This window comes from Camelina sativa, chromosome 13 (assembly GCF_000633955.1).
Source record: "Camelina sativa cultivar DH55 chromosome 13, Cs, whole genome shotgun sequence".
Classification (NCBI taxonomy): Eukaryota; Viridiplantae; Streptophyta; class Magnoliopsida; order Brassicales; family Brassicaceae; genus Camelina; species Camelina sativa.
In genome coordinates this window covers 1,389,906-1,403,476 of record NC_025697.1, presented here as the reverse complement: position 1 = coordinate 1,403,476, position 13,571 = coordinate 1,389,906, and the positions used below count along the sequence as shown (strand labels likewise).

Genomic DNA, 13,571 nt, shown 5'->3' with positions numbered 1-13,571 from the left:
GTTTTCGATTTAGTGGATGTCTCTACCAAAATACATTACTTTCTTTCTTAACTATGAACAAAATCAACTTAATCTCATAATCATGAAGAGATGTGAACAGAACATTTTGAACTATATATAGTGGGACTTGCTCTGAAACATATGCTAAATAGTAAAAATAATCAAGTGCATATGAATTTTTCATCATTTTATATTGTCTTAATTATATATGGTTGTTACTTTTTCTTTTGAGTTCTTCTCATTCCATAGCAAAAAACATGGATGGAATTTTCACTTAAATTTACTTGGAAACAGAGAAGAAAAACAAAAGAGAAGCTTGACTTAAGATGACAATTATCACAGTCTTTTTCTATAACATAGCTTCAAAAATCAAAGCTTATTATATACTACTATACAACAAAACTCGAGAACAATTTTGTCGACCTTGAACAAGCTCTAGACTAGTTTTATGTATATATAAGATCTATGTGTTTATGTTCTTCTAAGACTTTCAGATTCGGGTATGCTATCTAACACAGGCTTCCAGCTGCTATTACATTCAAGATCATCATCATCAAAAGAAGTAAGCAAAAGTTGTTTCTCAAGAGTCTGGTACATCATCTCGTGGACTGACCCTCCTTGAAGTAGCTTCTCCAACTCTTGCTTATGCACAATGATCTTCATCCTCACGACACTCTTATTCTCATCACCATCGACGTTGTTGTTGCTTTCACTAGTATCATCGTCGTCATCTCTTAGTGATCTTCTTTCGTCGTCCTCCTCTTCCACTTCCGGATTGGCAAACGTCACTTTCTTGTTGACCTTCTTCTTGATCATTGTAGGCAGGAGGTAATAGAGACGGCCAGAGAGAAGCTTAGCATCAGGCAGAAGATAAGTGTTGTTGTGAGAAAGAGTGTGACCAGAGAATTGAGTAAGGATGTGATGAACACTAACGGGTTCTCTATATTCAAGTACCTTCCCATCATTTCTCACTATCTTTATCACTTTCTTCTCCATTACTATACAGTTCCCCATCTTCTTCTTCTTCTTTTCTTACTTTGTTTTTTTGTTTTTATATTGTTTTGCTTGGAGATTTTTATGTTTGTATATTTATAGGAGTTTTGGGATTTCGTTTCGTAATTAGTGCGGGTGGGACCTGATTTGATTTTTCTCTCGTTTCCCTTTTTATAGTGGGTGGGGTGGTGTGGTCGGGGTGGTGCATTTGTTCATTACTCGATCTATGTATCTTTTTATATGTTTTTACTTGTAGAATTGAGTTGGCGGTGCAAGTATTCATGATGATCGTTTTATTATGATCCCATGCAAGATATTTATAATTCTTAGCTAACTTCTCCAAATATGTATATATGTTTATATCTAATAATTATAAATATCTTGCATGGGATCATTATATATAAAACGAAGATGAGAGGTAAAGGTTATCACATCACAAGCTATTAAATAATTTGATAAAAAAAAAAAAAAAAAAAAACTTGATAAATAAAAAACAGGTAATGGCTGGGTGTATTAGTTACTCTCTATGGTTTCATCTGATACAGTGGTTTCATCTTTCTAGCTAGGAAAAAAAAAGCATGCCATTCGCGAGTGCGTTAACTCTCTTATAGTGGTGGTGGCAGAAACAATGTCTACATATCTCAATCGGTGGAATGGAATTGGTTTTGGAAAACTTTTACCAAGTCCTGATCAGTACTTGTTCTCCTATTATTCAGAAATTTGGTTTTAAAATAGTTTATTCACACATCTTTTAATTTAATTTATAAAGTCGTTTTACAATAGTATATTTATACAATTTGTATGTGGTTATTGCACATTTAGATATATATGTTTATGTTTTACATTGAGATTATAAAAAAAAAAATACTTACTAGTGGCAATCAAGAGAAATAACAAAATAAATACAAAATAAGAGTGCACATATTTGGTGAATGCAATGCACTGGTCTTACAGGCAATGATCATGGAGTAGTGTTTTTCTATGGATGTCTTTGTCTATAATTTATCACCATATATGTGTCCTAGGAAAAGAAAATTGTTTTGAAAGAGCACAGGCAGCCTACATTCAAAGGCCAAATCAACAAATGATTTGCTTTGGTTCTACTTTTGAATATTCAACACCTTTTTCAAAATCTTGTATTATTTTTAATGTGTTTTTGATTGTCATAAAAAAGTGTTAATTTAATTACTTCTCTAGATCAAGAAGACTCATGTAATTACAATCTAAAAAACAAAACTATAAACACGACCATATATATATATACCAAAAAGAAATATTGCATAAGAAACTAATTGGAGTACATAGACATGTACAAACGTTACATTAAACTTGTGTGTAGAATTGCTATCAAACAGCCAATCTGAGAAGTATTGTAATATTAATAACTTATATAAATAATGATTTTTTCCAGAAGTAAATATTACTAGTATATTTCAAGATTTGTGTCATTACCTGTAGTTTGGTATTACAAAATTAATACATATAGCTAGATTAAGTTTGACAGATTTACCGTAAAACGTCATATTATAGTACTGTATGCTTATTCAACTTGAGAAAAAAATAATGTAATCTGGAGTAAGTTGTAAGTTGTGTAGTCTATGACGAAATTAGGTAATCGAAAAAGGAAGCAACATAAATCCAGATAAGATTACTATAAAGGACAATTTGAGTCAAGATTGAGATTCCATTCTCATTCTCTTTTGGAAAGTACAGAGCCCTTTGACAAACAAGAAAAGAAAGAGGAAAGTACAGATCAGAGAGCCCTTTTGTGGCGATGATGTCTTTTGGACAAAACACGATGTGACAAAGGCAAAAGGAATTTAGATTACTCGGCCGTAGTTCCCATGCTTTTGGTCGGTTCACGTGCTAGGTTCCAGCGAACCTTCTTACAACACGTGGCGGTCTTCTGTTGGTAGGCACCGTCCAAAGACTCTCTTTTTTGAAACTACTGCTTTTGCTTCTACCAAGTTTTAAACGGTGTCTTCAAGACTCGGTTATGTGATTTAAAGTTTATCGCAATCTTTTGCCCAATTATAAAATTATGTTACAAAACTCACGCTCAACTATACATTTTTCTTTAATTGACTACCGATTCAGTTATTTTGCTTTTTTTTTTTATACTTTATTTGAATTTGTTTCTCAAGCATTCATAAAATATACATTTAATTTCTATTTATTAGATTTTTTTGAATACTTCGAATCATTTCGATTTTTCTTTTCGCATATTTTAACTTTAATGTATTTTTTTCATTTAAAACGGATGGACAGACTTTTAATATCTATTTGTTAGGCTTCTCTTTTTTTTTAGTACTTAGCGATATAACATTTCGATTTTTCTTTCTCCATTTATACGGGATGGACAAATCCGTCACTGTAATTCTTTTTTTTGTTAAGTGGGGGTTTAATGTTTAAGACAGACTATGCTAGTGACCGATTTGTACGTCCCAGTCTAATAACATTCATTCAAATCTTTAATGTTTTGACTAACGTTTTGTGGTGTGTTTGTTAGTGTTTTTCCGCGTTCGTCTACTCGCGTTGTCACTCCCGCTCTACTACGTACACTCTATAGTCACGCATTCCGCGCTTCTATACGCTCTCCCACATACGTATGCAGCCTATATACATCTATGTACCCTATACATACATCTATATATTCACAACCCTATACATACATCTATATATTCACAACCCTATACATACATCTATGCATTCACACCCTATACATACATCTATATATTCACAACATCTATACATACATCTATACATTCAAACCTATATACATCTACACACATACATCTATATAATACATCTTTATCACGAAAAAGAAAAACGATACAAAATATTCTACAAATTAAACACTCTGGTCAACTTCACAAAGAAAACGCTGACACAATCCGATGGCTTGCTTTGTTTCCCCTTCAACACATCTGCAAAATTAATTAATCAAAATCAGTTTTCATTACAATAGTTTCCTCCGTTTGTCAATTTTTGCACGTGCATATATATTAACATAAAAATCAAAATAGCATTCTTCTAGTCAATACCCACGTTCTTTCTTTATATTTTCATTACAAAAAAGAAAACTTCATTAATTCTATGTTTTCTTAGACCCAACATATAAAATATCTAGCTAAAATTAAAGATGAATTTATTTAAAAAGAAGCCAAAAATCAGTTTATTACGCATAGTTGAAGGCAAGACAACAATATATATAAATTGGATTTGTAATATAGATCATTAACAATTTGGTGTTCAACTCTACAAAAGATGAAGAAAAAGGTAATCATCTAAACACAAGAATTAACGAGCTAAAAAGGTAAACAAAATAGTTAATGTTCAATACAGATAGTATTTGTACCTTGTAATGAGGATGCTTATGCTTGTTTCTATTTGCACAAAAAAAAATGCTTATTTTTCTTGTCTCGGGTAGATAAGTTTGAGTGAGTGAACTCCTTAAGTGGGAAGAACAGACCTAAGAGGACTAATTAAAAAAAAAAAAAAAAAAAAAAAGATTGTATACGACATTTGTAAGTAGAAGTAAACCAAGTAAAGAGGATTCAGATTTTAGACCGAAGTAAGGAGTACTTATAGAGAGAGTCATAACGTTCATATTCCCAGTAAAACAGAAATATTATATTTTCAAACGGTAAGAAAATGTTACCGTTTCATCACAACGTTCATATTTCCCTCACTGTTGTTACTGTCATTAAGTCAAATCAAACCGAACGTTGGATCAATATGTTGAATATATATATTTTTTTTTGCACAAAAAGAAAAAAATAAATATATTATTTTTTCTTTACCGAGTCAAAAACTCTAAAAAAAAAGGTTAAAGCCCAAAGTAAGGCCCAAATTAAGGCCCATAATCTGTGATATATCAACGTTAAAAATAAATTAATGGAAAAAGAAAAAGAAAAAAAAAAAGGAAAAAAATCGGATGGCGGGGATGATAGTGGTGAACAATATCCAGCTCCGTCAGCCTCCGATTCTCCGATCGGTTTCTTCTTCTTCTTCATCTTCTCCGCGGAGAAGTTCAATTCGAACCCTAGTTAGGGTGAAAGCTTCCTCTGAACCTTCCGATTCACTCTCAGTGTCTACGAAAACCAGTGGCGACACTGGAGCTGCTGTTGTGTTCACTGCTCCTCCTGGTTTCAAGCCACCGGAGCCGAAACGGTTCGCTATCAAATCGGGAAAACTCTTCGATGTCTTGGGTGCTTCCATTGGTTTGATTTTCCGATTCGGCACTGGTGTTTTCGTTTCTGGGTAATTTGTTCCCTTTCTCTGTTTTCCCCCCAAATTTGAGTTTCTGGGTCACTTTCGTATTGCTACTTTGTATAATTTATTTGAATCGATGTAGCTTTAGCAATTTGATTTGATTTTCTTCGAATTGTTGTTTATTTGAGTAGGTACTCTGCATCGTTCGTGTCCAAGGAAGAGATTCCAGCTGACCAGTATGCGTTGCGTTTAGGCGGTAATCATTATTATTAACAAAGTTCTAATCTTTCACCTTTCTGTTTCTCGTGGGCTAAGATGTTAGAGGGGATTTGATACATATGTGTTCAACATTAGGATTAGTTTCCTTCACATCTGTGGGCTACTTTTTTATGTTTCAGAGGAGTTTTGTGCATAATTGGTAATCATAATGGTTGATGATATATGTGTAGGGATCACGGTAAAGGAAACCTCAAAGATCGGGCCTCGTCCTGAGAAACCCATTGAGATATATGAGTTTGAAGGGTATGCATGCTCTGTTGATTCTGTGTTTGATTCTTCATTTAGACTCATTTGGTTTCTACTACTTGATATTGAATGAATGTTTCCTTTTTTCTCCTATTTCCGGTTTGTGATTTAAGCTGTCCCTTTTGCCGGAAGGTAACTCTCTCTCTCTCTCTCTCTCTTTCTCTCTACTCTTTTACTTAATCAATGTCATTGTCTTCGATGTTTCACAGTTAACCAAGAGATTCTGAAGATTTTGTTTTACTTGAAATATTTGCTTCATACCATTAAAACAAGTTGTTATTTGCATCTTCCCTTTTTCTGATTCCCCTTGGAACAAAAAATATTTCTTCTTCATACTTATTCTTATGTATCACGCCAGATTAATGTGACACTCTACTAATATGGAGATTTTACAGGTCAGGGAAATGGTTGCAGTGTTGGATCTTGATATTTTGTACTATCCTTGTCCAAGAGGGAGTCCAAATTTCCGTCCCAAGGTTAAACAGATGGGTGGTATACAACAGTTTCCGTACATGGTTTGGCATTTTATCCTATTTCTATTTCTTTTTCATTCTTCCCACGAAAGTCATTCTTCTAAGTAATTGTCTTTTCCCTGATATGTCCATGCTTTCAGTTCAACTTCATGATGAATCACAGAAATGTGGTTCAAGAAGACATCTATAATAAATGCTCAGTCCTTGGCATGAAAGCCTTTGCAATATAAAGTTGTTTTTTTGTTCATGAGCTGTGTCAGAAACCTTGGAGTTCCGTTTAAACTTTTCTGCTTATTATTATTCACAATCAAAACTCTTTCTGTTACCTTGCCATTACTTTCATCAGTAAGAAATAAGATTTGACGTTATGTGTTTAATTGTATAATGTTTCTTTTAATTACAGGTTGATCCCAATACAGGAGTGTCCATGTATGAATCAGATGGAATCATCAGATATTTATCTGAGAAATATGGTGGGTTTCCCCTTGTGCCTGATTCTACTTCTATTTTACCTATTCCGTTTGTTGTTATCGACAATAGCATCATCTTTGCCATCGTCTACTCATCTTTAGTTAAGTAATACCTTTTTTAATCTGTTTGGTGATACTTGTTCAGGAGATGGAACTGTTCCTTTAAGTCTGTCACTTGGTGCTTTGACGGTTAGCTTCTTTGCACATATTACTGTTTATTTTCCTTTGCGTCCGAATCCAAGAGTATAATACTCCAACATTGCTACTTTGATGTTTGTAGGCTATAACAGCTGGCTTTGCAATGATTGGTCGTGCGGGAAAGGTGAGATGAATTCTATTATTACATTCCTTTGTAAAATCTCTAAAGAAAATACCAAAATACAACTTATAAGATCTATATTAATGGTTAGGTTGCATCACATTCCCTATATAGTTATTGAATTATGAATATGTATTGTACAAGATTGGTATAAGCAGCAGCGGTTTTGTCTCAAAATGGTTGAGTTTTTTTATGCAGGGTAACTTGTACACACCAGCAAAACTACCACCTAAGCCACTCGAATTCTGGGCATATGAGGTTGCGATCTCATCACTTTTTCTCGATTTTCAAATACTGAATCTTATTTGCATAATCCAAAGACAGTCTGTTTGAATTTCCCTGTAGGGTTCCCCATTCTGCAAACTTGTACGAGAAGTTCTTGTAGAATTAGAGTTACCACACATTCAGCGCAGGTATGACAAACTCTAAGACCAGCACCACGGAAGGAACAATATCAGTCTTTTATTGTAATATATACCCTCCTTTGCTTGTTCTTTTCCCTCAGTTGTGCTCGCGGTAGCCCCAAACGGCAGGAATTGCTCGAGAAAGCTGGTCACTTTCAGGTGGGTTAGAGAAATACATACATAGTGAATGATAAAAGAAGGGTTAAAGTATAAAGACACTGATGAGTTGTGTTATGTTATTATATAAAACAGGTGCCTTACCTGGAAGATCCAAACACTGGAGTTGCGATGTTTGAAAGTGCTGAAATCGTTGAATATCTCAAGCAAACTTATGCGGCTTAAGTTTTCTTCTTCCTCACTCTATACCGTATAGATATATCATATATGTGAATTGTGCATGTTCAGCTACTTACTGTTCCAACAATAAACTTGAAGACAGTTAAGTGTAGGGTTGAAATATGAAGATAATGTACTTAAAATGTGTAAACCTGATTGAGTGACATTAATTCTCTGAACTCTGATTCTTGTTGTCCGTTTTCCGAAGCTATAAACACAAGCAGGGATGATCTATCAAAATATTGAATGTAGCATGAATGTATTTGTCTATTTGATATAGTATATCATATAAACTTATAAAATACTTTTTTCTATACAATAAATTGGCAGAATAGGGAAAAAAAAAAAACAAGTATATACACTATACTGAATTAGAATAGGTAACGAGAACGTGTTACAAACAATTTGAGACAGGGGTAAAAAAAAAGAGTTTGAAAGAGGCAAGATGATGTCGGAGGAAGAAGTGGTCCGAATCCAATTATACTATATGATTGCAAAGGTCCCTCAACAGTCAACAAATTTGTGGTCCGTTCATTTAATTACAAATTTGGATGATCTTTTGTTTCTTTTTCTGTGTCCTTTTGTATATAGATTTTGTCAAAATTAGTTATTTAACCTATAGACAAAAAAAAATGAAAATTCAAATCTAAAGTTCAAAATATGACTCTATAAATTGTTTGGTTGTTGTTAGTCGTTAAATTGTCGTTTAGTGCACTTTAGTTACGGATTATGTTAGTTAATTGCTTGTTATGATTACATTTTCATCGATATCTTAAGCTAAAAAAAAATCAATTTATACATAAAATGGAGGGATTGCCAACGTTTGGTAGGGTCAAGAAATAAATAACGATTATCTAATAACCAAAATATTTCTTTTTGCTATATAGTAGTAGACTAATAGTACAGTTGTAATTTATTGTGTGTGTTGTGGTGACAGGTGACTCATGAAATTCTAATTGAAAATTAATGCCTTTACAAAAAGGTAAACTGAAAAAGGCTAAGCACGGTTCGTTTCTGTATGGTGGCATTATGATTCAGATTTCTACTATATTTCTGTTATTATTTCAATCTTTTTAATTTAAAGTGAAATCTCGGGTGAGGTTATGTCTAGATTTTCTATTAAATTATTTTCAAATTACCATGCCCACCATTATGCTCAAATATATTGTTTTCCCTTTAGTAATAAAATAACAATATGGTTCCATCTTCCATATTTATTTACTTCTTTACCTACAAAGTTTATCGATTTCATCAAACAAAACATAAATTTTGAAACGGTTAAGCTTTCAACAATTTAACACACACACAAAAATCTAACAATGTATAATAACCTAGCAAATAATATAATTAAGAATGGTCAACTTTTGTAACTTAAAACATATACTGTATATATAAATTCATATGGACAGGTAAAATTGGAAAGCGTTTAACGTTCGCTTAACGTACAATAAATAGAACCGTTGTCTGCAGTCTGCAATTGAAAGAATCAAGACGAAGAAATAGTAAAAGAGTCCAAGGGGTATAAATGAAACAAAAAAAATACTCTAGGGAGGAAAATGAAATAAATTATAAGTTTCGGGTACTACATAATGACGGCCAATTAGAAAAATTTAAAAGACTACACGGTAAAATCTAAATAAAAACATAAAGATGAGGGACTTCCGACAAAAATCTCTCGATCCACTTCACACTTCCACAATGTCCGTTCGAAAAAATATGACCGTTGAAAGTAATTAACAATTTTCGAAAATAAAAACGAAATAACTCCTTTCTTCTTCTTCTTCAATCTCTGTTCTTCCCCCAAAAAAATAAAAATAAAAACTTCTCACAGTGAAAATCATCAAGAGAGAGAGAGAGAGAGATGGGTTGTGTTTCTTCGAAACTAGGCAAGAAGAAACTGATAAGAGAGATTAGAGTCAACAATGGCGGCGATCACATTGTCTCTCTTACTTCAACTACTTATGGTCATCTCGATATCGAAGAACGAGCAGAGACTTCTCCTCCTCCTCCTCCTAAGTTACTACAGGAACTCACGAAAGGAGAAGTCTTTGATGAATCTGTGATCAAACCAAGGAGATCTGTAAAGAGAGATGATCCGGAGATTATCAACACTTGGGAACTTATGGAAGATCTTGAAGATTCAATGCACGTTTCTACTAATAATCCACAGAAGTTGATTAGTCCCAAATCTCGTAGCATTTTCGGGAAATCATGGAAGACTCCGGTGAAGTCTACTAACAATAGTGTTGAGTCTCCGAAGAGAGGGAGTAGTAAGAGATTTGGTGGTAAAGAGAACAACAACAGAGGAGGGAATAATAATAATAACAACAACTCGAGAGGTGTGAGTCCGAGTCAGATTCTGAAGCCGAAGAACATTCTTCTCGAAACTCCCAAGAGAGGCGTCATGCGTTTGAGTTTCCCTTTGAAATCTGAAGAGCCTTCGTTGGTGATTGCTCAGACTCAGAGGAGGAAGAGTTATAGTCCAATGTTCGATCCAGATCTCGTGGCTTCTTACGAGAGAGAGTTGTCTCAAGAGCAAGAGCAGATCAAGATGGTGATCTCTCCGGTGGTCCAAGAGGGGAGAAAAACAGAGAGAATCCTTGAGAATTTCCCGGTGAAATGTCCACCGGGAGGAGAGAACTCGGTGGTTATATACATTACAACTCTCAGAGGGATAAGGAAGACGTTTGAGGATTGCAATGTGGTGAGATCGATACTAGATTCTCACGAAGTTAGATTCTCGGAGAGGGACGTGTCGATGCACTCGGTGTTTAAGGAAGAGATCAGGGGACTCGTGGGAGCGAAACAGGTGAAGATACCAGCTGTGTTCGTGAAAGGGAGGATGGTAGGAAGTGTTGAGGAAGTGATGAAGTTAGAGGAAGAGGGCAAATTAGGGATTTTACTCGAAGGTATCCCGGCGGCGAGGCTAGGAGGAGGTTGCTGCCGTGGATGCGGAGGTATGAGGTTTGTGATGTGTGTGGTTTGCAATGGTAGTTGCAAAGTTATGGAGAAAGACAAGAAGAGTATGGTTAAGTGTTTGGAGTGTAATGAGAATGGTTTGGTTTTATGTCCAATTTGCTCTTAATAATTATGGTTTGGTTTGGCCCTAATTTTATTTGGTTAAATTGGGGAGAAATTTGGAAGAGGGTTGACTTTAGTTTTTGGACTCTGACTTTGGATTTGAAGTGTTGATTTTGGTTTTGTAGTAATGATTTGGTGAGGGAGTTTCTCTGAAGCCGTGTTTAGGGCTCTTGGTGGTGTGTGCTAGTTTAATGGAGTTTGTTCCTAATGTTTTTGTAGTCCTTTTTTTTTCTTTTTCTTTTAAGATTCAATTCAATTTGTACAATCAATTTAAATATCGCTTTGTTCAGTACTTTCTTTAATGAGATAATTTTGATGAACCACATATTATTTCGTTTTTTTATGCATCCCTCCTAGCTAGGTTTGATTTTGCAATTCAATGGTGCTTCTCCATGTAATAATTTTGCTAACTAATTAAGATTTGAAATATAATTGAATGATAATCGGTATTTTGGTAATCTATTAACATGTTTAACAAAAGTTTTGACAAAAATACTTTTTTTTTTACATCCCCAAAATCATGCCATTTGTTGAATAAGATGTTGTTGAGTAATAATATGCAACGCATGTGCTTAGTTCTGTTATTATTGTGGATAATCTTCTCAAAACTGTATTATAATTTTACTTGAACTCACTAGAAAAAAATTGATTTCCTAACAATCACGTTATCTCCTTTGTTTGTCCATCTATCAACAACAACATATCATCTTTAATTGTATTTATAAGGTCTCCTAACTCATTGTATATGAAAATTTTCGTTTTAAAAAGGAATATAAAATTTCTTTATATTTTTGTAATCTACATTTATTGTTTTTTTCTAAACAAAAGCATTTCTAAATCCATCGAGATAGTCACATACACAGTAAATGCTATTGCAATATTTTATTAACAGGATCCATTCTAATAACAAAAAAAATAGGAAATAATAAATAATATAAATATAAATAAGTTTTATTTTAAAGATACTTTAGAACCATATACATTATAATTTTGACGCTTCTTTACCATTTATACGCTAATTTTGGTACATCTTTACCATGTGTAAAGTAAATTCCATTTTCTCTCACATCCCAATAATTCGTTTTGCCGTGATCAAATGCGCCACTAGAACCTTGATATGCCCTTATCCTTACAAATTTAAGATCTCCTTCCCTTATGTCACAATCCATTTTGTTTGTGATAACAAATTGACCATGAAAACTATAATTATAGATTTCTCCATGTTTTAAAAAAACTATGAAAAGTTGGTGATTGTTCAATTTACAAAAGATATTGATTTGTTTTCCTGAACTAACAGAATTCTTAAATTGTACTAGATTTTTTCCAAACAGAGCTGCATTACACAACCCGATACACAAAACCATGACAAACAAAAAATTAGAGAGGTGATCCATCTTTTCAACTAACCTTTGTGTTTGTTTAATACGAGTACAATAGAAGGCATACAACTAACTTTTTTTTTTGTTTTTTTAGCTCAATAGACAACCTAACTTCTTAAGTAGACTTCGATGGATTTAATTAAAGAAAAAAAAAAGCCTTGGTCAATGTATTAATTTTGCTAAGTAATTAAGATTTTAAATATCATTTAATGATAATTGGTATTTTGATAAAGATTCAATCAAGTATCAAAAAGTGTTATAACAAAGTAATATAAAAAGTGTTATAACAGAGTAATATATTAACATGTTTAACAAAAGTTTTGACAAAAATAATTCCCCCAAAATCAAGTCATTTATTGAATAAGGTGTTTTTGAATAATAATATGAATGCATGTGCTTAGTTATGTTATTATTGTGTATAATCTTCTCAAAACTGTTCTATAATTTTACTTCAACTCACTAGAAAAAATTGGATTTCATATCCTAACAATCACGTTTTCTTTGTTTGTTGGTCATCTATCAACAGTTGTATTTCCAAAGTCGCCTAACACATTGTTGTATAAAAGGACATTACTGTTATCTTGATTTTTTTTTGTTGGTAAAAACTATTATATGGATACAACATACATGATACATGTATAAAATTTGAGATAATCCTATCCTAACCGATATGATGACGAAAATCATACATAACTTGGCACACTCTCCGAAAAGAGGCACACATGTCAATGTGTATCCCCAATTATACCTATCCATTGCCACCTTTATAACTCATAATACGATCAGATATCTTTATACACGTACAAAAAATTTGGAAAGAAAAAGGCAAAAATATGGAACTTGAGACCTCAGTTTATCGACCAAACGTCGCCGTCTACGATGCGCCGGATGGTGTGGAGGTTAGAGGACGGTACGACCAAATCTTCGCCAAGATTCTGACGAGAGAAGCTCTCTTGGGTTCGTGGCTGAGTTACAGAGAGAGTTTCGTGGGCACGTGAGGTACGCTATGGAGTGCCGGAGAGAGGCACGACGGCGTTACAACTCCGGAGGCGTTCCTGGGTTTGATCCTTCCACTAAGTTCATCAGGGACGGTGATTGGGTCTGTGCCTCCGTCCCTCCCGCCGTTGCTGACCGAAGAGTTGAGATCACCGGTCCGGTCGAGAGGAAGATGATCATCAACGCTCTTAACTCCGGAGCTAAAGTCTTCATGGTCAGTTTATATTCCCTTTCTCATTCTATTTTTGTTTTACCATGTTTTCGTATATTGGACCCGGTTCGGGTTGGGTTTGGCCGCAATTGGATACGGTTTGATAATAGACAATTTGACTGGATTTGGTTTAAAGTTTTATACAATTCAAAACTTGTAATTGGACCGA

General features: G+C 33.9%; 3 protein-coding genes and 1 long non-coding RNA gene across 4 annotated transcripts; 2 read left to right on the top strand and 2 right to left on the bottom strand.

Moving 5' to 3' along the window:
* LOC104734413 lies at positions 298 to 1,079 on the bottom strand. The gene has a single exon (XM_010453983.2). The coding sequence runs from the start codon at positions 1,012 to 1,014 to the stop codon at positions 472 to 474; it is 543 nt and encodes a 180-aa protein (XP_010452285.1). The 5' UTR covers positions 1,015 to 1,079; the 3' UTR covers positions 298 to 471.
* On the bottom strand, positions 3,314 to 4,525 carry LOC104734412. The gene is made up of 2 exons (XR_759273.2): positions 4,352 to 4,525; positions 3,314 to 3,920 (listed from the first exon to the last, which is right to left on the bottom strand). It is a non-coding gene; the product is annotated as an uncharacterized LOC104734412 (long non-coding RNA).
* LOC104734411 lies at positions 4,900 to 7,958 on the top strand. The gene is made up of 12 exons (XM_010453982.2): positions 4,900 to 5,256; positions 5,400 to 5,464; positions 5,658 to 5,730; positions 5,847 to 5,865; positions 6,129 to 6,248; positions 6,610 to 6,679; positions 6,822 to 6,865; positions 6,957 to 6,998; positions 7,194 to 7,253; positions 7,341 to 7,408; positions 7,501 to 7,558; positions 7,652 to 7,958. Exons 1-12 carry the CDS (start codon positions 4,931 to 4,933, stop codon positions 7,739 to 7,741), a joined length of 1,035 nt encoding a protein of 344 aa, XP_010452284.1. The 5' UTR covers positions 4,900 to 4,930; the 3' UTR covers positions 7,742 to 7,958.
* LOC104734410 (uncharacterized protein At3g28850-like) lies at positions 9,533 to 11,141 on the top strand. Its single transcript, XM_010453980.2, has one exon. The coding sequence runs from the start codon at positions 9,597 to 9,599 to the stop codon at positions 10,818 to 10,820; it is 1,224 nt and encodes a 407-aa protein (XP_010452282.1). The 5' UTR covers positions 9,533 to 9,596; the 3' UTR covers positions 10,821 to 11,141.